This window comes from Aptenodytes forsteri, unplaced genomic scaffold (assembly GCF_000699145.1).
Source record: "Aptenodytes forsteri isolate BGI_AS27 unplaced genomic scaffold, ASM69914v1 Scaffold172, whole genome shotgun sequence".
Classification (NCBI taxonomy): domain Eukaryota; kingdom Metazoa; phylum Chordata; class Aves; order Sphenisciformes; family Spheniscidae; genus Aptenodytes; species Aptenodytes forsteri.
Genome location: NW_008795018.1, coordinates 13,554,593 through 13,579,049, shown reverse-complemented (window position 1 = coordinate 13,579,049; position 24,457 = coordinate 13,554,593). Strand labels below are relative to the sequence as shown.

Genomic DNA, 24,457 nt, shown 5'->3' with positions numbered 1-24,457 from the left:
TTTAGTTAAGGTGGCTATGCTAAACCTGCAAAACATGTCATCTTACATGGGTCACTTTAGTTTTAGAGTTTTCACGTTTTTAGGTGTGGAGAATTTTATTACAGTAGAAAACAAAACGACACTTCTGCATGCTCTTTGTAAACTGATAATCATAAATATGAAAAAAAAATTTTCCAGAATTATAAAATATTAAGTTGCACAAAAGGTCACAAAACCAAAAATCATTTTTCCAAAGTGAAATGTGAATAGTTTCCTATCGTGTGTTTTCTCTTCCAATAAAATTAACAAATGTGAGTTTCAAATTTACAAAATGCTGTAAAGTAAAAAAACTGTTTGCATTTTATCAAACTACATTAAAATACGATCATTCCAAACATCATCTTTTTAACAGCACATCTACATTTTTCAGACTCATCTGATTTCACTGTAGCCAATGATAAGTCAGGCTTCTAAAACCAGTTCTAAATTAATCCTCCAGTTCTGAAAAGCACCTAGAAATATCATGCTTAATATGGTCCTGCTGAATTCTCTAGCATTATTTATAGTCATTATTAATCAGTTGTCTATCTCTGCCTTTCGTATCAGACATGGAAGCCCAGCTGGATGACTGCTGATTTTTTTTAATTAAATGTATTTCTGCATAGCTCACAGAAAATCATTGCACAACAGATATTATTTATTGCTGCTTGTACTGATGGCATCATGCCAGTATGTAATTTTGCTCTATATATTTTAACTGTCTTTGATACCATGATTATGGGTAGCACTTGAAGCATGGCAAGGTTAAAAAGAGGGGTAGTTAAGCACTGAAAAGGACTGGAATGTCATACCAGAGCCTGATTTGGCACCAACATATTAATGTGTTCCAGTACTACTTCTATACAAACAAGTTGTTATTAAGACAATCAAGAACTGAGCATGACAGGAAATCCTGGTTCTGCCAGGAGAGCTGTAGAATGAAAAACTGATTTTCACATACATTTGGCAGCAATATCTACTAGTTTGCAATTAAAACATACCTACTAATAACTCACTTCTATATGTCAGTGCCAGATCGCTCCCTTGAGCATTAATTTCAACAATAGTTTCATCACACTCAGTAAAAAAAAGACCCACGTTTTGACCAAATCCTTAAATTGAAAACAAACGTTTAGACAGAACAGACTGTTCGTAGCATTAAAAATACATTTATCATTCCTCTAAATTGGAGAAATAAGGATTTGATGGATGGACTACTAGATGGATAAGGAATTGGCTGGATGGCTGCATCCAAAGAGTTACAGTCAATGGCTCAATGTCCAAATAGAAACCAGTAACAAGTGGTGTTCCTCTAGCGTCTGTATTGGGACTGATATTATTAAATTACTTCATCGATGAAATAGACAGTGGGATAGAGTACACCCTCAGCAAGTCTGCAGATGACACGAAGCTGAGTGGGGATGATCCTGAGAAGGGATGGCATCCAGTGGGTCCTTGACAGGCTTGAGGAGTGGGCCCGTGTGAACCTCATGAAGTCCAACAAGAACAAGTGCAGGGTCCTGCGCCTGGGTCAGGACAATCCCCAATATCAACACAGGCTGGGGGATGAATGAATTGAGAGCAGCCATCTGGAGAAGGACTTGGGGATACTGGTGAATGAAAAATTGGGTATGAGCCGGCAATGTGCTCTTGCAGCCCAGAAAGCCAACCATATCCTGGGCTGCATAAAAAGAAGTGTGGCCAGCAGGTCGAGGGAGGTGATTCTCCCCCTCCAGTCCACTCTCGTGAGACCCCACCTGGAGTACTGCATCCAGTTCTCAGGTCCCCAGTACAAGAAAGACACGGACCTCTTGGAGCGGGTCCAGAAGAGGGCCATGAAAATTATCAGAGGGCTGGAACAACCCTCCTGTGAAGAATGGCTGAGAGAGTTGGGGTTGTTCAGCCTGGAGAAGAGAAGGCTCCAGGAAGACCTTGTCACAGCCTTTCAGTATATAAAAGGGGCTTATAAGAAAGATGGAGAGAGACTTTTTACCAGGCCCTGTAGTGACAGGACAAGGGGCAATGGTTTTAAAATGAAAGGGGGTAGATTTAGATCAGACATATTGAAGAAATTCTTTACGATGAAGGTGGTGAGACACTGGCACAGGTTGCCCAGAGAAGTTGTGGATCCCCATCATTAGAAGTGTTCAAGGTCAGGTTAGATGGGGCTTTGAGCAACCTGATCTAGTGCAAGATGTCTCTGCCCATAGGAGGGGGAGTGGACTGGATTATCTTTAAATGTCCATTCCAACCCAAACCATTCTCTGATTCTATGAACTTACATAGTACAACATATGGCATAGAAAAGTTTATCTTCCAACAGATGTAACATATTCAAAATATCTTCTAATCTAATAGATGAATTAGTGGACTACTTCATGTGCGTACACAGGCTAAGAAGGTAATAAAAAGGAGACAGTCTCATTGTGGAATGTAAATGTATTCAAGCACAAATTCAGGACTGAATTTTTTCAGAGAAGTTTGGAAATTACTTCAAAAAAACATTAAAGGAGATTGAAAATAAAACAAGCTATTTGTAAGCCCTTTTGTTTATTAGTTCTTTTTCTTCCTTTTCATATTTTAGCACATACTGATGATACGACAGCTTTAAAGAGATAGGCCAAAAAGACTGACTAGTACACACAACAAGTAGAGCACAAAAAGGATGCAGTCTTGGTATCTGCATCTTTGGTTTACAAACTATTTTGCATTTTCCTGCATTCCAACATTCATTCCTTATTGCTTGCATTACTTAGTTGCTGTATTTTTTATGTTACTGTAAATTTCTGGCAATATTAAATCAGGATAAAATAATCATTATCTACCCGATTCTTCCAGCTGAATCATTCAAGCTAACAATTTAAATCTACTAATTACCAGAATTGAACAAATATCCATTTTCAAGATGGAACATGCTATGCAAGTGTCACTGCTACAATAATGCACTTTTTAAAAAAACTGATGGATAATATTACCCTACCTGTCAGGTATGTTTGTTCATGCAACTCTGTGATGCTTAATAACTCTGCCTTCTGTTGTTGACAGCTTTTTCTTGCCTGGTGCCACTTCAGAGCTGCCTCAGAGTTTATCTGGTACCGGACATTTGTTAAAGGATCGGTATGCCACAACAAATCAATACTATTAACTATAGGGAGAAAAAGAAATGCTGTAACTGATCATGAAGACAGAACCAGAAAAAAATATAGAATAAATCGCTTAGCAAAAATACACAAACTTAACCATTGCATTAGAGAACTGGTTTGAAAGGAGTCTTGAGGCTCTCTAATGTGTTAGTAAATCCAGGGCAGAGCTAAACCATGACAGCCGTGTTGGGCAGGACACAGGTAATGAAACAATGTCACCATTTTCTCTGGTATAACAAAGCTGTTGTTTAAGATAGAAGATGAGTGGCTAAAGTCATGCTAAAAGAGTTGATTTCTCACTGTGGAGAAAAAGACTAAAAACTTCCAGACTCATGCTAGCTAAGGCGTACATCAAGCTGATCACTTTTCTGAGATAAGAAACCCCAATTTTTTTTACAAATTTTGGGTACTATGTAAAGTGTCTATGGATTTTCTTACTGTGATAGAGGTAATCAGACCCAAGCACTGAACACAAAACTTACATTTATCAGCATCCATCTCACCCTTTCCTGCTATTCCTGATTTGCGTTGTGCATGTATCTGACATACCACCATGCTTTCTTCTCTGCCACATGACCTTATTGTGATCTCCTCCAATACCTGAACTTGGCACTAATTTTAGGCAATGCCAAACCAGTGAAAACATCATCCAGCAGGACCCAACATTAGAAGCGGCCCCAGAAGGTACCACACTCTTACATTGCTGCAGCCTCTCCTGGCTTGTCTCAGTTGAATCCCCACAACAAGCAACAAACAGTGTGATCTTGCTCTGCCAAAAAAGGAGGCCCTAACACTGAGCTAAATATCACTCCATAAAGAGATTAAAGTTGCATGACAAAAGCAGAATATAGCAGAGGTCACTGTATGTCTGCTGACAATGGGAAAATGACTGAAATTCCTGCAGCCTGTATCAGAGTTTCTCAAGTTGCAAGCTGTGAAAAAATTTGAGAGAAAGAGGTCTTTTCCTTTTCCGAATTCAGAGAGCTCAGAAAACCTAAGTGTGCAAATAAGAGGAAAACAGTACAATAAACAAAACTCAGGACAAAGGGCGATACATGTTAAATGTCAGCAGGTCAGTAACCAGTTCCACTTTTTCCTGTATTATACCTGATAGTCTATAGATAATATGAAATGCTTCTTTTCATATTAGCCTTAGAAAACAAAAATCAGACATAACCTACTATAAGATGGACATTTGACTAAAAATGGGAACTTTCATCTGATTATCATTATCCACAAACCAAATTCTGTCCAAAATATTTTATGAGTATCAGAAGGCAAAATTTATTCGCTATACTATGTTCTACAAGACCATAAATTCCTGTGCATAAGCACAAGCCTGGGATAAAAGATATTGCAAAAATATTAAAATCTATATTTAAATAAAGAAAACTGGTTCTGACTTGATAGAAAGGGTTTTATAAGTCTTGTACAGTTATTACAGAGGAAGAGGTAAACAAGACTATTTAAATATTTCCTCATTCTCTGCACTTTTTGTTTCCTTCCTCGTCAGCTGCAAGTTTTATGCATCATCTATAAGGCTTTCTAAATTCTTCACAGAAATTCTAGCTCTTTCATCTGTCAAGAAAGGGGCCTCAATGGACTTTTGCCTACTTGAATATAGCTATAGGCACACCTCATGACTTACTCTCCTGATGGTCTTACACTGTGCAACCAGTTTTCTTCCGCAACATCTACTTTTACCTTGCAGTGCAACGTAGAGCTCAAAAAGACACAGTGTAACCTGTAAAGAACCAGTATTTCCTAGCCTACTAAAAATTGTCTGATGCAGCAACACTTCTCAGTTTCTTCCTGCCTGGAGAAAAGGAGGGAGGTCTTTTCCAACCTCAATGATTCTATGATTCTATGATTCTATGATTTAAGTTTCTACTGCCACTGTAGCAGCATCTCTTTTTAAAGCACCACATAAAGGGTCATACTCACAATTATGTTACCTCCATTGGTCAAATTTCTACACCTCTATTGAGTATAATAACTGTTATAAGTACAGTCTTATGCTCTCTTCATTTTGGAGAACATTTGAGCTGGTTTTGCTCACAATGAAAAAAAGTGACTGGTTTAATGATGATAATGTCAGTGTATGTCCAGGCCCCAGTATGAATAGCTGTAATAGTTTGCATCACATGTTTTCATATCGACACTTTTGCTCCCCCAGACTGTTTAAGAAACAACAAACACTTTAATCTTATTAAATAAACTTTAACATACAAAGACTTAAACATTCTATGTTTAAAGGTGCTGTTGGAGCTTATTAACTTATCACTCTCTCATGTAGTGCATTCCTCTTTCATAGGGCTGACTAAAACTTCTGCTACTACAGCCTGCCTCTCATTAAAATATATGACCCAAACGTGAATATTTTATAGCCAGTGCTGAAGAATCAGGAAGGAAACATGCAGGCAATCAGCATAAAGCAGCTTTTTCCAAAAACAATCACAGCCATCTGAATGGATTTCCTTGAATTATGCCAAAGAATTAAACAAAATTTTAATGATGCCTCCTATTTGCTATACTCAAAGAACACTAGACAGGTAGCATTCTTAAGTTGATCTTGCATGTGCTGTATTAATGGGATTGGTATTCCCAACGTGTTTTTAATATCTTGAAAATAACACTGGCATAGAAAAAAAAAACCATGCCATTTTTATTTGTCTGAAATAATGAATGCAACATTCATGGAAATCAGGCAAGGACACTAATACTTCGTCATCAAAACAGTTAAGATCAACCCACACTGCTTTCTTCACATCAAAGGAAAGACATGTTTTTCTCCTTAGCTCTGACTGTGGTCAGCTGGAGCTTTACGGCAAAACACAATAATAAAGAAGAAGGGAGGGAGAAGCGCTACCTCTTTCAGCATGACAGAAGAAGCAGCAGCTTGCAGACAAAATGCTTAGTACATATTTTACAGTTGTTCAGAGAAACTTTATTCAAATTCAAATACATATGGGCATATTACTCCAATTTACTTAAAGTAATATCAACATTTCTAAATAAAGTTCTGCATATTCATAACACTACAGTTGAAACTCTATACTCAAACCAGGGAATTTAGAATATAAATACTTCTCATCGATTTTAAACACAGAACCACAATGTAGCACACAGATTTGGGAAATACTGGGATTTAGTAAAAAGTTCATGTAAGTTTCTTCATGTTTAAAAGGGAACTCATTCTACAAAGTAGTCTTAATTTTCAGTTAAGCTGTATTCTAGCTTCCAATTCTGCTGCATAAACTTCTACATGGCCTTTTGCATATATTAATGTAACACCTTTACATCTAATTAACTTTCTATTTAAGTAAATGGTGTAATTACAGATTCCAGCATGTGATTAACACACTTTCACCTGGATGTAGTTGGTCAATTTTTTTTTTATGCTGAGTCCTATATTCGCATATTTAAGTAGTTCCTAAAAGGATAGCAGGCTGCATGGAGACAGAAAAATGCACCATTTCAAACTGTATTTTCTACAGTAAAGCACATGACACGGACACCAGTATTTCCAGGCAGCTGAATAACAGCACAGCAGAATCTTGAACATACAAAACTTACATTTCAATGGGCAAAATCCATACATCTTGTCAACATCAAAGTTTGACGTGGTTCCACACCAGAACCAGCCATCTGATCTGCCAGCATCTGTGCAGTCAGCATACCATTTATCACCAAACTTAAAAGGGAATACACAAGGTGCTCCATTGGCATTTCCTTTCACTGTGTAGGTATCTAAGGAGACACAACAATTTAAAAATGTATAAGCAGTAATAAGCATGGGATATATACCAGTTCAGTTTTATGATCATATTATAGCATATTATAGCAAGCAGAGCTTGCTAGCCTAATATACAAACTGTACGAGAAACGGGACATTGATAATCTTACTCTCTAGGTCTAAGCTGTTACCCACGTCCACAATGAGACAAATTTTTATTGCTTAAGGAGACCACTGACTGGAACTGAGCCAAGACAAGTACATTCCCATGCTAAATTTTACATGCATAACAATCAAAACTATAAAATCCACATAGTTAAGCAATTTTCTTTTTAAGCACAAACAGCTGCTGATTCTTCTGTCAATAATCCACTCAATTGCTGACCATTTTATACAGGGAAGAGCACGTACATAGAAAATTGAAAGATATATATGCCACAGAGTGTCTCCAATATACTATGCCCAAATCAAATTTCCATTGGCATCTAAAGATAATTTTTGTTTCATCAGAAACCTGAGTCAATGAAAGTTATCAAAGTAACTAAAGCAGTTTTCTGTGTGTGCACATACAATGTACATGCATTGATGGGAGGACATACAGAGGAACACTACTTGACAGGGACTGCTAAAGAGATGACATACCAAGGTCACTGTCTCACAGAGCTGCTAGAAAACAAAGGACGAAGGAATGGTGGGCCATCACTCCATCTTCCCCCCTGCCTCCTTTCACATAATTTGCTTTGCTACAGTTCTTTTATTCTGGCTCTAGACCAAGGACTAGTACTGTAATCAGCCTTTGTGTAAACCCTAGAAAATGCGTCCTTACCTCCCTCTGTGCCCATTTCTGTTTATCAAAGAATACTAAATGGGAAGCCAAATGTATTCCCAGACACTTATCATAAATATATGTATATAGGTATGTATGTATCATACATAACTTTTTCAAATTTAACTGTTTAAATTATCTTATTTCTTTGTCTAACACTGCAGCATGAACTCTGAGACTCACTTCAAACACCTAGGAAGGCATCTTCAATATGCTGGAGCTGAAGATATCAAAAGTTAATTAAATTTTTACAGCATAATTCATATTTGCACCCTAAGGCAAAAAAAAAAACCAACCCACAAACAAACATAACCAACAGACTATACACTCACACTACATCTTTCTGTACACTTGTAAATAGTAAAAGCTATCATTAACTGTTGTGTAGTAGTTATACACGCGTTCTGAATAACCATAGACTTTTTTTCCCCTCTCCAAATGAATCACTACCATGCATGGTTAATTATCTATCAGAACATTGACAACAGTGATAAAAAAGCAAAATGAACCCTTCAAAAAACATAAAACACACACTCAGGTATTGCTGATTTCACCAGAAGTCACACTCACTGATCATTAGTGAGATGAAGCAAATTCTCCTACACTTCTAAATATTTTAATGATACACATAGAAATGAGTTTGAAATACAGAAATTAATTTACAGAACTTTACCTTCATAGCCTCGAGAACACAGATCGTCTGTGGTTCCGTAGACTTTCCACCTACTCCATAAACCAGATCCCTTGTACAGCATAATATTCCTTTCCTGTCTGTTTCCATAGTTGAAAAACAAATCTTCCCCTTGGATTGCAAAGAGAGTCTCATTTCTGCATTCCCATCGCTGAAGTTCACTAGCCTTGTCACAAGGATACAGAGTGATCGGAACCCAGTCTTTCTTCGAAGGCACTCCCAAGCACAATTTGAATGCTATGCTCATAAGCTGGTGATCTGAGACCCACCTGAATTTTTGTGACTCATTTTCTTGAACACAAGGAGCAGTAGTCACTGAATTAGAACTTTGAGCCAGTACACAGCGCTTGTGATCTTCATTATATATTAAGAAGATGCTAGTATCTGTAAGACAAAAAACACTGGAATCATTTGGTTTGAAGTATCTTACTATCTAAACGAAATACGAATCTGGACACTACTCTTGGGGTTAAAATCTCATCATCTGTTCAGCAAAAGAAAGTGCAGTACTCCGGTGGCCTACACCTGCTGAAGTGACTGTAGAATGCAACTAGTTCAGATGTGAGGACATTTCAACTACTTTGCATCAGTGAAAGCATCTACACTTAAAAGTGCAAGGCAGCAGAGATGCAGATCTAGTGTCTCCTGTAGCTTTAAAGCATGGGTTAAACTGAAAAGAAAAAACAAGTTCATGGTATTATTCCAAGCTGCACTCATGGAAGTTACTGAAACAAGGGAGCACGCACACCGTATGCTGCAGATCCTGACACTGAGCACTGCAGCAGCACTGGCTCCTTGATCCTGGCTCCCAGGCGTGAGATCATGACAACAACCATTAAGTTGTTCAGGCTCCGTTTCCCCACAGTAGGGAGTTCTGTTCCCTTAAGGTCTGCTAAAATCCTTAAAGTCTTAACTGAGGGGAAGGATATTTTTTTAAGCTTTATACACAACCTACTTGTAGGGCTAGAACAGCATATTCATTTTTCACTCAACTGCAGTAACCAGTGATTTCTTTCTCCTTTCTCACATTTCTCCATTATGAATGAAATACTGACAACAGTGGGATTTGCCATCATCAGGTATGCCTCTTAATGACTTATGCAAATCTACAAGGCTCTTCATAGCTCCCAAAGTTATTTCCCCCTCTAAGTAAATAGTGCTTCACAGCATGCATTCTTCCTGTGTTCAAGGTTTATTTCAAAATTGTAACCACTAGAAAAGTTTTTAGCATCTCTTACACTTGGGTGTACTATGGAGTGCAACATTTCTGAGCTGGTCTTGCCCAAAGACTGAGAATTCTCCTCTCTGATCCCCTTGAGATATGTTTTAGCATGGTAACTTAATAGTTCTCTCTGATATTGGATTGCATAATGTAACAGGATGCACAATGTCTTAAAACTGTATTTTAACTGGGCTACAAGCTAGGAAAGAGAAATAATAATTTATGTGACTCTGGGGATTGAAGCTAATTAAAACATTATTTATTTTAGTGTATGATTACCAAATTAAACAAATTCTATAATGGAGAAATATTTAAGGGGAAAACAGGTTAACCACAGAAAATTTTCCTTTCTCTGCTGAGGCTCCAGTATGGAAATGATCATACTTTTCTGCAGAAGAACAACCTGGGAACAAATAACCGCTCTCTCAGAGAAAAAGCTGACCTAGACTTATCTCATCCATGGTTCAATTTCCTTCTCCTGTCCTTTGGCTTCCAACTCACTGGGAAGTAGTGTAAAACTGATGAGCACTGGAGACAGAAATCGTTGCCTTTTGCCAATCTGTTTTACTCACAGACAATACAAGGAAATGTATAATTATCACTGCTGGTGATGACTTTTTTTATTCTGCTTTTCTACTAGCATTTAGCACAATGTTATTGTAAACTGATATATGCAATGCTTGCAACTCTCCTTTCCCTGAAATCTTATTTAAAGTTTCTGGGTAAAAGAGATGTCAGACATTTTCACATGTGTGGAAAACACTGCCTGATCTTTCAAACTGTTAAAGTCGTATTTGTGGCCTAAAATAACATTGCTTATTTTATGCAGCTTATGGTATTAAAGCCAGGATGCTATGCATGTGAAAAAGGCATCCCAGAGTCAAAAACCTGGATTGCTGAACCCAAGCCTGAAAGGGTGCAGAGTTTTGGCTTCAGAAACAAGGTTAGAAAGCTGAACAAAGAGGTCTGGCCAGTGGAGGGGGAAAAAAAAAAAAAAAGACAAATCTTTGGTCCTCTGCTTTTCTGACTGCACCTTTACAAAGTGTTAGCAGTGTGTAAATGCAACACAGCTGCTTATACAAGGGCCCCAACACACACAGCGCTCTGACAGGGAATAATACATAGGTAAGCAGCTAAAGGGCCAACACAGCCAAGCAGGCACTGAAAGTAAGTTGGCATCAAAACAGGAGGACAGAACAGGAGGTAGCAGGATGCAGGAGCAACTGTGGCTGAGACCGTAGTTGCAGGATTTCCTTCCCCTAAGAGTTGCTCCTGTCTCATCCATGACCATACAGCAGACTTGTAGCATGGTCCTGTGTTGCTCTAGTTTACAGCTTTATTTCTGTGTTTGTTCTGCCTGCTTGGACACCAAAAAGGATTCCCATACAACACTTTCCATGTGAGTTATTAGATAGTCCAGAAGAATATGAAACAAGCCAGGTATTTGTGCAACACTTTCTATGCCCTGCCAACTCTTCTCTGTTGCTACCGCTCCTGTCAACATGATGAGTTGTATCTGTAAAATGGGCTGAGCAGAATTACTCATATAACCATTAACTGTGTTTCACTGTTCTGTAGCAACATTTGTTACAGAGCTCCCATAACAGGGTGCTGTAGGTGGTTACACTTAAAGGTCCACCACAGCGTGATCATGAGTACCACAGTCTTGGTACTTCGAATTACACCAATTTCTAACAGACTAATCCATATTTTGAAAATTACTCCTGGAAGGAGGTTCTTTAAAATGCATAGGAACGTGTCAGGCATAGGAACTCACTACCTCACCGTTATAACCCATCCAGGGAGATCTAGCATCTTTTCCCTCAACTGTCCCAAGTAGATCCCAATAGAATTTTTCTCACAGGCTTTCGTTTTTCTTCACCCACCACACTGTGACTATTTGCCTATCTCTGGCCCCAGCTTATATCCAAAGAATTGTACCAGGTACTGTAAAATCTCACTGGCCGAGTATCTTTTCCACAGTAGAGATTTCCAGTATGCCAACATAGCTTTACACTCTGCAACATTTGCAAACTATCACAGATTATGCAAGTGTAAATCAAGAAGTAACTCCTGAAGCCGGTGAAGCGCTACCAGTGTTAAACCATAATGGAGAGCACCAGAAGAGCAGACCAAAAGCCAGAAGTGAGAGATGGGGGAGCAATAAGGCAGCAAGCAGGTAGCATGACTACCTTCTCCATGCAGACTCTCACTTACCAGACAGCGTACAATGATTGCTGCTAATTACACAAAGCAAGAAAGGTTACAAGGCAGTGTTATAAAGTTGTGCTTCAGTAGACCTCAAACTGGAGAGCCAAGGATGCTGAGAGGCTTTCAGGAAGGGCAGATGCAAAACTTTCAGCAAAAAATAGCAGTGTGCGGGAAATCACAGTAATTCTCAGAGCGAGAGGGTGCAAGCTCCAGCTTTCACCAAGAAACACAGCTTTCATCTGTTTTCACAGCTCTATTCTGTGCCAATACCTCAGCTACCTTAACATCCCCCCACGAAAGCCGTCTGCCAAAAGCAGGTCCCCAGGACCATCGAAGACCAGAGGACTGGAGGAAAGGCTGAGTGCCAACACCAGGCCCTTCAGCAGACCTCAGTGGCGAGGAGGTGGCTGAGGGAAAGCTGGGTGACGGCATTAAATCAATCAGGGGCTGAGCCCCTTAGGCAGTGGGGGAAACTGAGGCGCTGCTGGTGACAGCCCTGTTTGGAGCCCACAACACCACAGGCACCCAAAGGGCTGCCTCGTCGGGCAGCTTTGGGCGCCGGGCACCTGAGGGTGCGGGGGCAGAGGGGGAGACAGTTGGTGTGGGCGGCTGAGGGAGGGCCCGAGGGTAGGCTGCCCTCCCTCCCGCCCGCCCGCCCCAGGTCAGGCTGGGCTCGGTGCCCGCTGCGACCGCGCTCTTTTCCTGGCACGTCTCATCCCGGTGCCCGCCGCGACCCCGCTCTTTTCCCGGCACGTCTCATCCTGCACAGCCCCTGCGGGCACTTACCCAGCAGCGGAAAAACCCGGGGGAGAAGTGCGAGGAGAAGCAGGAGCAGGGAGGGAGCCATCTCCGCGGCTTCGCCCGTGGCGCCCCGACGCTGTGAGGAGAGGGCTTCCCGCCGGGCAGGTCCTCCGCACTTGTGAAGGGCTGGTGGATCAGGGGAAAGCTCTGGGCTCGAAATGATAAGGAAATATCCTGTCACATGGGGCGTTTTGAAATAACAGGAATTCGCTGTTCAAACTTTGCTTTCCTAAGCTGATTTTTTTTTCCCCTCAGTGGAGGGAAGAGCCTCCTTCCAGGCACATGCAGGTGATAAAGTGGTGATAGCTGAGAGGAGGGTTGGAGGGTTTTTTATATCCTCTTGCGACCCTGTCAGTGTTGCATGTGGGTCAGCGGTTTGTTTTCCAAGAAAATTACCCAAACCCGCGCCGAGGGACCGGGACATCCCCCTCCTCTCTTTCTGAGGTGGACCCAAGTCTCGAACAAAACCCCCTGCTCCCGAGAGCGAGGACTGCAGAAGTAGCACAGACCTACTTTTGGGAAACCGGGATTTGGGTTGCCCCCCCGTCCCCCGTCACTCCTCGCCCACGTGCGAGCAGGTTGCTCCAGCGGGCGCCGGGGAGCGAAACGCCGGGAGGCGGCCGGGGCCGGGGCTGGGGAGCAGCGGGAGGCGCGGCCTGTGCTCGGGGGTGGAAAGGAAGAGCCGGCGGGGTCGCACGGGCTTAAAAACTCTAACGAGGCATTTTCTGAGCGCCAATAAATGAAATTCAACCTATTTGTTTATTTATTTATTCCTCTGACTGTGGTGGCTGTATCTGCTGTTAACAGGATTCAAATCTTGCTCGTGAATCAGAGTGTGAGAGGAACAAAACCTTGCTTGCTAGCTGAGTTTTCACAAGCTGAAGCACCTACGTGGAATTAAATAAACTTTCTGAAAAGGTGCCTTTAGAACACAATCTGCCTTGAGGTTTTTATGGCTTCTTGCTGTGCTGGGTAGGAGACCTCCCTGTGTGCTTTTTTGTGGGGAGTAGCATGTTACTCCTTAGAGACCATTATCAATACATGGTCTGAAGGGTCCCAAATGGATGGAATACAACAGTCTTACTGCTGTTTTACAGACAGAGACTTTTGTAACATATCAGACTTACTGAGCTTTGTGATACTGCATACACAAATTTGAAAAGCATCAAACCTACCATGTGTGAAGCACGTTGTACAGCAGCTCTCCCTGTACTGTCATGCACTTGGAAATCTCCAGTAAGTATTGAAAATCTTCGAAAACCTCCTTGCTGGAAGTTCTGGATGGAAAAGTAGAGCACGTCCAGGGAAACGCCAATGTGACATTAGTATGGAAAGAGACAGGGCAGAGTGAGAAGGTACTTCGACAATATTATTGGAGGAGAAGAAACAAGGGAGATGAAGTCCAAGCTCATTTGAAGTCAATGATGAAACTCCTGTTAACATTGGAAGGGATTCCAGCCAGGCGCTTCAGCTGTGCTGGGCCCTCCTGGGAACTACGTGCAGGGAGTGAAGAGGAAGTGCTTCATAATTTCTCTTGACATCAGTGGACCCACGTAAAGGTCAGGAACAGCCTGGCTCAGGGACAGGAGGTGGGAAGTATTTCAGCCATAATCGGCAATGTTCTGTATTGTTATGTTGATGAATTCTCATCTGGGAAACTTCTTCTCTTGCTGCAGTATATGGCAGATATTTATTATTTGCTAACTATTTGCAATGGCCTTTATGCTGAGCAACTAAAAGATCTGAGTGCTTGCACTGAGGAGATTATAGCTAACTCAAATAATCATAGTACAATTCAGAAATTAATCATTCCTCCATATTCTAGCACTACCACCTTCAAAAGATTCAGGCATTCAAAGCATGCATGAAAAGTGTTTTTAGAGGTAGAAGAAAAAATATTTTCCTAAGTCACCTTAATATTTGTTTACATATTTATTTTACTAGCAGTTAGCAACACCTGGAAGCCCAGGAAAGCATCTAGTGCTAGAAGGAACAGGTCAGAAGATGGAGAATAATGCTGCTGCCCCAACAGAATACTGTTATTTGTAAGACCGTCATTGAAAGTTTGGGAATTCGTGGTATTCTTTTGGCCCAAGATAAACAGAGAAGGGAGATTGTGTGAAGTTCAGTCTCAATGTAAGTGAGTACAACTGCCACAAAAGTCTTTAGGTTAAACCCAGATGATTCAAGTAACAAAGGGGACTGCACATTACTTAAGTGCATATGTGTGTCACACAAATAGGCAGAAAAATGGAAGTAAGTAGATGAGTAGTTGTACCTATTCAGCAGTCAGTGGCTGTACCAGGAATGAGCTATACTCTGAAGTGACAGAAGGAACTGTATTGGGCCATTCTTGGAGATTCTCAAAACTGAACTGGACAAGGAGCTGAGCAACCTGATCTAAATTTCAAGTTAGCCCTGCTTTGGGGAGGGGGTCATGCTAGATGACTTCCAGAGGTCCCTTCCAACCAAAATGAGACATCAGAATAGCTACTTCCAAGACAAGTATTCCAGCATTTCTTGGGATCTGTGCCTCACCAAATTAGCTCCCTTCCTGATCTGAAAACTGCCTTTTTCTCATTGTCCCTTGTACACACTGGAGATACAGAAACTACAAAGCCATTTTGAGTGTGTGTGGGGGAGAGAGGGAGAGAGAGAGAGAGAGAGATACCCTGTCTAGAGCAGCAGAGGTCTCAATGAGCTTATTCATGTAGCCATGTCTCATCTGCAGCATACTCCTCAACAATTACATCTGGATCTGGCTTGCTCTTTGGGAATCATCATGCAAATACATGAATCGTATCGTATATTCTGATCTGATAGAGTCCAAGGGAAAGATTTTCTCTCTTTTGAGACAAAAGGATTCATCAAAGTCTCAGGCTATAGTGATTTGTAGGCAAATAGTTACCAGAAGTCCAATCTGCTAAATAACTAATGACAGGATACATGCCCTAGATAGACATATGTTTTCATCTCCCTCCGTGGGTAGCAAGCCAGCTGCCATTTACATTTGGAACAGAAAGGCCTAAATTCCTCTAAAACAGGTCGGACCCTTTCTGCTTCTGGCACATCCAGTACTTGCAACTGGTGACTCCTCCTGGCAAAATACCCTGAAATCCTGAAGTCACAGTGGCCCTTGACTTTGATAGTCAATAGGAAGATGGAAAGTTCAGTCTAAAAGAAATCATATCCAGACCTGAAGCATAATATGCCTATTTTGTTTGTGTTGAAGCAAAACAGCTGGATTATTTGCATTCTTTCACATTTGCGTCCAAGACGTTTTTTGATGTTTCATGTGGGAACCTGTATCTCTCAGATGGCATTCAGTAGTTTTCTATACATTTCTAATGTTTGCATTGTCATATATAACAAACACGTACTCAAGAACAAAATGCGCATTGTTTGTATCCTCACTATTATCACAATACCTATAGTATATTAAGAAGCTATATAGATAAGATATTGAGCAGGGAAAAAAATAGGAATTGGCAAAGTTAATATTTCCTTTTTATGCAAATCAGATTCCTTGAAATGTTATTCAAAATTGATTTTTAGGTTTCTGATTTCTAAAAATAAAATATAATAAAATGTTTTAGGAAGGAGAACAATCAAGGCTTTAATATCTGCCACCAGAGAACCTTTACCTAGTAAAAGTTCCTTGAGGATACTATTAATAGCATGTACAATATTCACTTTAAATTCAACTAATGCAATCTTCTATCTGTGCTTTAAATTTAAAAAACATTAAAAATTCCAACATTCTGCCTTCACTGCAAAGCAAGAATGTCCTTGTTCCTTGCATATACTTTAATTGCTTCATAAATATACATGGCTATTGGGAATGTACATATACTCTCATGATTTCTAACATTTCAAGTTCAGTTTATGCTTGACCCATACTATGAAAATAAAGAGAAATGTCCACGCCCTTGCATTTCTAGTTGCTTACAGCTACAAATGAGTGTCACCTGCATAGTTAAAAGCCATAGTAAATACAGCCCAGAGTTTTCAGATGCTTAGGCCAAGTAAAGAAATTCTAGGAGGTTTCTGCTTTCTGTCGTCATAGAGGAGTCTCGAGTGGCAAAGGAGAGAAGATCCATGGCTGTAGAACACCCAGTGTGCCTACATAGATCCTGTCATGTGCCTTTTATCAGTTCTAATTTGATTTTTCCATTATATTCTACTATGTCATGTTTCAGAAATAGAGCTAGATATTGGATTGTGGGGTGGGGACTGTTTTGTATGAAATACAGATAAGAGGTCTTTGGTTACAAGGTGTTCACATCTTAAAATTAGCATATTATGTTAGGGGCTACTTGGTGAATGCAGCTGAGATTTACTTTCTTTTAATGAAAGGAATTGTCCTTAGACAAGCCACCAGTTTAGCATATACATGATTTTTTATCTCAAAACCAGAAACTTTGTAAGCTATATACATTTCAGAGAATAGCCTGGAAAGTAAAGAGATTCTGCTTAGGAATGTATAGGAACATTCCTCTGACGGGGAGGAATGTAGCCATAAACTGGGCCACTTCTATCCACCCACCAAGAAAAACCACCTAGTTTAAACAGAATCCAAAGATACCAAAGATTTTTGTATTGAAAGATTTCTTCCATGGGCATCATGAAGCCTTCCAGCATTAAGACACTGATGTTTGGAAGTTCTGCAGTGGAAGATGCTGATGACTTCTCCCTAGCTTAATTCTTCTCAGTGTTTTTTTCTTAAATGCTTGATGTCACAAATTTCTTGTGAGATATCAAGTTGTAAATGGTTTCTTTCTTGATACAGACATTATGCTCTTATTCTGTGAACAGTGAGGTAGTTTATATGCAACCAAGCAAGGTTTTTTTGATGCTACAATGGGTTACCCGTAATGGAAGCCTATAAACATTTCAGCATTTCATTAGTTGTCCTAGAGTATTTAAACAACATTCTCACACTACTGAATGATTTTGGAGAGTTAGCTTTCTAGAAGATTGTATTGTTGTAAAGAGCTAATTAAAGTTAGACACTGTACTGGTTTTGGCTGGGATGGAGTTAATTTTCTTCATAGTGGCTAGTATGGGGCTATGTTTTGGATTTATGACCAAAACAGTGTTGATAACACAGGGATGTTTTAGTTATTGCTGAGCAGTGCTTATGCAGCCTCAAGACCTTTTCTGCTTCTCACACTGCTCCGTCACTGAGTAGGCTGGGAGTGGGCAAGAAGTTGGGAGGGGACACAGCCAGGACAGCTGACCCCAACTGACCAAAGGGATATTCCACAGTGTATGATGTCATGCTCAGCAATAAAAGCTGGGGAAGGGAGGAGGAGGAAGGGGGACATTCGGAGTTAACGGCGTCTGTCTTCCCAAGGCCCTGCTTTCCTTGGGAAGTAGCTGAACACCTGCCTGCCGATGGGAAGTGGTGAATGAATTCCTTATTTAGCTTTGCTTGCGCATGCAGCTTTTTGCTTTACCTATTAAACTGTCTTTATCTCAGCCCATAAGTTTTCTCACTTTTACCCTTCTGATTCTCTCCCCCATCCCGCTGCAGGGGAACGAGCGAGCGGCTGCATGGGGCTTAGCTGCCAGCTGGGGTTAAACCACAACAGACACAGACTAAAACATTATTTATGAAGATCATTTCAAGAAGTTTACTATTCTATACGTTCTAGTTAGTATATAGGAGTCAGAGAATTTAGCTTTATTTAAACCAGAATCTTTCAGGGGTCAAAAGGAGTTAAAAGCTAAGAGGAAAATCACAGAAAATGGACAGAAATCTTGAATTTTCTCTAAGAATTTTCAATGACAGACAAACTAAATATAACTATCAAATTGAGAAAAAATTATAGCACTGTTGCATATGAACTAAAAGAGCCAAGACACAAACTTCTGGATGCTGATCAAGTCACCAGAGCTGATTTCAAACATAGCTAAGGCTGAATCAGGCACCTTTCCTCCATACAGGAGCTACTAGAAAGAAGGGTTATGAAAGCTTTCAGCACTTTTTCATCTCATCTCTTGCTTTGCAAGGCTTTAGCTCATCCTGTAGAGTTCTGCAAGCACGTAGAAATGAGACCGCTAATAGGAACAGTGAACAAAACAGTGTGTAAGTAGGATCCAGCTCAGCACTGGTTTTACAATACTGTTCTCTCAACAAGAAATTTTGACCACTGGTGAGGAAAAAAAAAAAGTAAAGCACTACCAAGAAAGTAGACTCATTGTTCTGTAATTACTTTAAATCCCACAAAAAAATCTCCTCTAAATACCCAAATGTGTTCAGCCCACCTACACAACTCCTAAGACAGCAGTACAATCATCCTAACCTCCCTTGGCTGTCAGTGGAGAGAAAGAGAGGACCAGTTTGGATCTCGTACCCTTCCGTGAACACCTCAGATGTCCCGCCTTACCTAACTTGAGCCTGGGCCTGCATTCCTGAACAGGATACATACATCGGTGTGCTAAGTAGAGCAATAGAATAAATATTAAATCAGAATAACCATTTTGGTTTTCTCAAGGCAACACCTCAGGCCTTTATTGTGAAGCCCTACATGCTTTTCTTTTTTTAAAAAAACCTTCTTTTAATTACCTTTTTTACCTTGCAGTTGTCCAGCATAAAGCAAATGGGATTAACTTCCTTTCTCTATCATCTGCCGACAAGCTATGGCAGGTATCTGTTGTACAGGAAGAAAATAGCTCACCACTGTTTTGGGAGGTAAAGTACCTTAGTTCACTCCCAGAACAGAATTGCTCTCAAACATGAAATCCATACTACCAATCCCCTCCCAGCCAGGAGGCAGAAAGGGAATGCCGCTGTAGTAAGCATTGGTTGCTCTTCACAGTCTATTCCGTTTTCTCTCCCATTCTGTAATAATAAAGCACTCCTTAGTGATATAACTGGGAATTTTGTTTTAATTACAGTGCTCTGCATGGCAAAGAGCTGTACACAACCAGAGTAGTGGGACCCACGGCGCTGTTATCTGCACAGGAGACAATTATAAAGCTCCAGACTGCCATTTCTCATTTATCTAGGTGCCGTAAGTCTTTTGATAAGACTACTTCTCAATTAACAAAATGAATACACATCTTTAATCTCCCTCATAACTTTACAAGTACACCAGTGGTCTCTAAGTTTTATTCATGCATAATAATATCCAACTGTGTGGATATTATTGCAGAGTCAAAGGTCAGCAAAATTTGGAACTCAGTGGGAGTCGAGCAGAGCACACCTTGAAATTAATGTAACGCCATAACATGCTGATAACAGTTACTACCTTTGATCTGTACACCCAGTTCTAGTTACTTATCGTGGTTAAAAAGAGACAGGGCAGAAATGTGGCAGTTCACAGATGAAACAGTGTTTAATAAAGGATGAAGAGATTTTCTTACCAGGAAATAGGGTTTTTTAGAAATGAAAGGCAAAAGTTGGGACACGAGAGAGAAAGCTAAAAGGATAAGCGGTACAGAGCTGGTTTGTCAGTCCTTTCTATTTGCCATATCATGGTACAAGCACAAAAAAATCCAGTTTAATTCAAAAACAACAGGCTTCATATCCATTGTCACTATCAACTCATAGACATGAGCTGTCAGACGTCCTTCAAGAACTATCATCCTTTAGGACAGAAATAAATCAGTAGGAGAGTATTTAAGAAGAAACTTCTTCTGAGCAGGTTATGGGATCGATAGGTAACTATCAGGTGGAGAGTCTGGGTTGCCTTTGTTTGCAGACAAGAGGGTTATTTTGGGGTTTCTTTGTTTGTTTTAACTTTACTTCAAATAATCTAATTTTGGATTAAATCATAGGCCACACTCCTTAACCACAGATTTGATCCTGTCTCACTGGAATAGAAATACTATGGCATTCCTATAAGCATTAAGAGGATACCTGAGTGATCTTTAAATCATTCTTTTGGCAACTATTTTGTTGGGTAGTAGTTGAGCAACATTTCAATATTCTTTATTATAAATAAAAGTCTACATCCATGATCAGTACGCCAGTAAGTCTATGCCATCATGAATATTAATTCATGATGGTTACAGTAGCAAAGTACTGCACACATGTGACAGAGGAGTTTTACTTGAAAAAAGGAAACATGTTTCAGTGCAATTTCCCAAAGAACTATGAAATTAAACAATAATGAGTAAAAAAAAGGCACATATATTTTAAAAAATTGATACTATCCCTAATATTAGTCAGATTATTGTTGCAGAAGTTTAAACATATGCTAACCTCAAGTTTATGAAGTGTTACCCATAGTATAGGGTTTATCCATGGGCAGAATATTAGATTTTTGGAAGGAAATGTACCTAATTTCACTAAAGGCACTGAAAATTGCAGTTACATTTATGATTTAATGTTCAAACCTCCTGTCTTATTCAATGAACTCCTTAAGCCTGTGCCGTTTGGAATTTTTTTCAGCATTTTTGCAGAATTTAAAAATCTTTTTTCATCAGAAAATGAACTCGGTAAAACTGAAATATTATGAAGTATTATGTAAACTAAACAGTCACTGAGTACATATTATTGCATTTCCAATATAGTAGGGGGAAAAATGAAATTTTATTTCGCAGAACCTTGTTACATTTCATTCTAATTTCAACAACAGGATTTTTCTTTTGGTAATATTTCCTGCAGAACAGAATAAAATTTCCACGCCTCATTTCTGTCTGTGATAGAATAGACCGAGCGTCCCTCCCAGCAACTTCCCTTTAGGCCAGCACCAGAACCGTGTGATGGCCCTCTGCCCCACCACTGCTCACCCTGTGTTTTGCTCATAACTGTGCTAGGTTTGTCTCTCCTGAGAATGACCGAGATTGATAACGATGTTTTTATTTGACATTGTTTAGTCACCAAATAATGTCATTTTGATTAGTCCAAAACTGTTTATGCATTCAGACGCAGTTCACCAAGTTTGTTTGAGAAGTGATTGTCATGCTGGATTCCCAAGACGGGATGACTCATTAGACCACAGCAGGGTGCATTAGATCTGGGCACGTGTACGGCAACGGATGTCTCCCGCAGCGGATTTCAGATCTGCACAGCACGTGTCCTGTCGCTGCAGTGTCACCCAGGAACATTGCCAGTCCTGACAAACACACAGTTCTCCATAGAGCCAGTCCTAAGTACCTAACTTAGTGATCCTGTGTTTCACTTTATTCCTGCCCTCACTTCCTTACTCTTCAAATGAGATAGTTACTACCTTCCTCAACTTATTAGAGGAGCAAATATAGTGATGTGTATATTGAGTATTGAATACAGTGAAATTTATGAGCAAAAAAGTGGCTGAGACAGTCTCAAAGCTATTCTACCCTCCAGTCTATTTCAAATGAAATAAAAGCCATGTAACAATTTTGTAGATTGTGGTCTGAGGAGGTATGCGTGAAGGAGGATGACCTGCGAGACAGGGGTAGAGGGAGGGAGGCTGGTACTACCTGGTGTGTAGGAGTAGCTCTGATGGAGGGAGCAGACCTGCCAGGGGATGAGGAGGGGCTGGGATGGTGCCGAGTGCTGCTGTGAGAAGGCACATACTGAAACAGGAGGCTGGGACTGGTATAAAAGACACCTTGGGGCTTAATCCTTACCTGGATCTCAGGAGGCTGCTGGAGTTGCAGTAACAAGCCTTCTCACTTTTTTCTCCACTCCAGGAGATAAACACCTTACCACAGTGTCTCCTGTGCTAGGTCTTCGTCAGAGAAAGATAAAGAGAAGACAGAATTTTAAACCGCTCCCCTCCTCTTAGAAAGTTTTGATGACATATGAGGGGTGAGTCTAAGTCTGTAAATCATCATTTACGGGAAATTCAACAGCCTTGCCTTGAATTTTGAGAAGTTTGGCAAGAGCTCCAAAGTTACTAAGAAATGTAGCAACATGTTAAATACATGAACAGCACTACACTGCCCCAAAGAACCTGCCATCTGAAAACGGCTCAGTGAACCAGTAGTGAAATGATTGACTCGGGCCAGAAGCATCCTAGCGTAAGCCATCACTTCAGCTCTTCACTGGGTAGCATTTTCAGCAGAAATGCCCTGGCATGAAAAAGCAGAGGGACTGAATCACCTTTCTCTCTCCTACCGGGAAGCGTTATGAGGAGTCAGAAAAATCTCACACTGCCTCAAAGCCAAGCTGTACCTGTTGTATACGTAAGTAAAACAGCCAATTTCACTGTTACTTGTTCAACTGGTTTCCCATTACAAGAAATATTTTAAAATGTTGAGATTTAAGTGAAATGTCATGTACCACTGTGTAACAGACTCAACAGGCATTTCCTTAAGAATATTTATGAATATTAACTTTGTAAAATCTGAAAGGGAAGTAGTCCAGATTCCTGGGAGCTATGCCAAGAGATTTTGAATCCAGGGAAACAGCACTCTCATGATGTGCAAACAGGACTAGAATCCAGAGCTCCTGGAATTTAACCTCAGCTACCGGTTTTCTGCATGTTCATGGCACGCGGCGCAGTCACCCCACGCCACATTTCTCCAGTTTAAGGCATGCTGATGTAGTGGACTGCGTAGGTCAATCAGTACTTGTAAGATGATGACCACTCGTAGGTGAGATTGTAATGTTCCTCATGATAAAACTTGTTTGCAGAGTGAGCAGTAAAGTACAATCATGAAAGCTTTCCTCAGAACAGCAGAGAGCCAAATTCAAACGTGCTTCTGAAAACCACGTAAAAGACCAAAACACTAGGCAACAGCACCCAGCCTGGGCCCTAACCAAAAAATGTCCTGCTCCGCAAAACACCTCAGAGTACCGTACTATTTTCTGTGACTACTATCTCCTTTTTTGCACCAGCAGTGGGGGTCTGCCCTCACAGATGTGGACATCAACAGCGCTGTAGGGCTGAGGAGCCTCATACACTCTCCCTTTCTCTCCTACAAAATAGTCCTTTACCTCCTCCCTGGCCAAACAGCATTTTCATACAGGTACAGGTTGTTTATGGGTGACCTGGACTCCAACTTTTGTAGGTATTTCCATAGATGGACAAGACATTTCTTATGTAAGTCAAAGTAAAAAACAAAACAAAACAAAAACCCCAAACCACACATGGGAAAGAACATCCAGTAAAAGGTAAAAAGTGCCTAGAGGAAAGGCATAATAATCCCAAACCAGGCAAGGTTTGGGATTAGTTACTTTCCTTTCCTGGTGCCTTGGCTAGAAGCCAGAGATCAGCCACAGTTGTGGCCGGATTATTTTGATGCCTCATTTCAGTGGGAGTTAGGCATCAAAATGACTTTGAAAATGTGTTTTAGTTTAATCCTAAATGTGAAGTCTCAAAACTGATTAAATGGCAGTTAAATCAGAAAAATTCAAATGGAAACAATTGCTCTGATCGGTTAAGAATAGTTTCGTGATAGGTTAGGTTTTTCCTTTTTTTTTTTTGGACACTCTTTGTCAAGACCAATGTCTTTTCTATAATTTGCCATCTCCTCCATTTCACGGAAGATGTTCAAGCCCAGAGGTTTCAGAAAGAAACTTCTTAATATTTCAAAGTGCTTTTGTCATTTCAAGTACTGTGAGAGTCTGTAGATATATCATAGATTTTTCATTGAGTTATAGTTGGCTGTGCTATCTGCATTTAAACCCAAATTAGATTACCTCCACTAGCAATCCCAGAAATTAGATATCTGCAGCATTCTGTTCAGTACAAGAGATCCTTGCCATCTGTTTCTGAAGGTACAACAGCAACTGTGCCACTTGTTATTTCATAGAATCATAGAATCATAGAATCATTGAGGTTGGAAAAGACCTCTAAGATCATCGAGTCCAACCGTCAACCCAACACCACCATGTCCACTAAACCATGTCCCTAAGCACCACATCTAC

The 24,457-nt window shown here is 40.4% G+C and overlaps 1 protein-coding gene across 1 annotated transcript in view; it reads right to left on the bottom strand.

Moving 5' to 3' along the window:
* The window catches only part of LOC103895954 (macrophage mannose receptor 1), a 67,016-nt gene extending 54,322 nt beyond the window's left edge, over positions 1 to 12,694 (bottom strand). Inside the window, exons 1-4 of the mRNA XM_009275705.2 lie at positions 12,634 to 12,694; positions 8,397 to 8,798; positions 6,738 to 6,911; positions 2,999 to 3,163 (exon numbers count right to left, since the gene is read on the bottom strand). Of these exons, the coding sequence (XP_009273980.1) occupies positions 2,999 to 3,163; positions 6,738 to 6,911; positions 8,397 to 8,798; positions 12,634 to 12,694 (802 nt within the window). The remainder of the gene's footprint in view (positions 1 to 2,998; positions 3,164 to 6,737; positions 6,912 to 8,396; positions 8,799 to 12,633) is intronic.
* Positions 12,695 to 24,457: the final 11,763 nt, after the last annotated feature.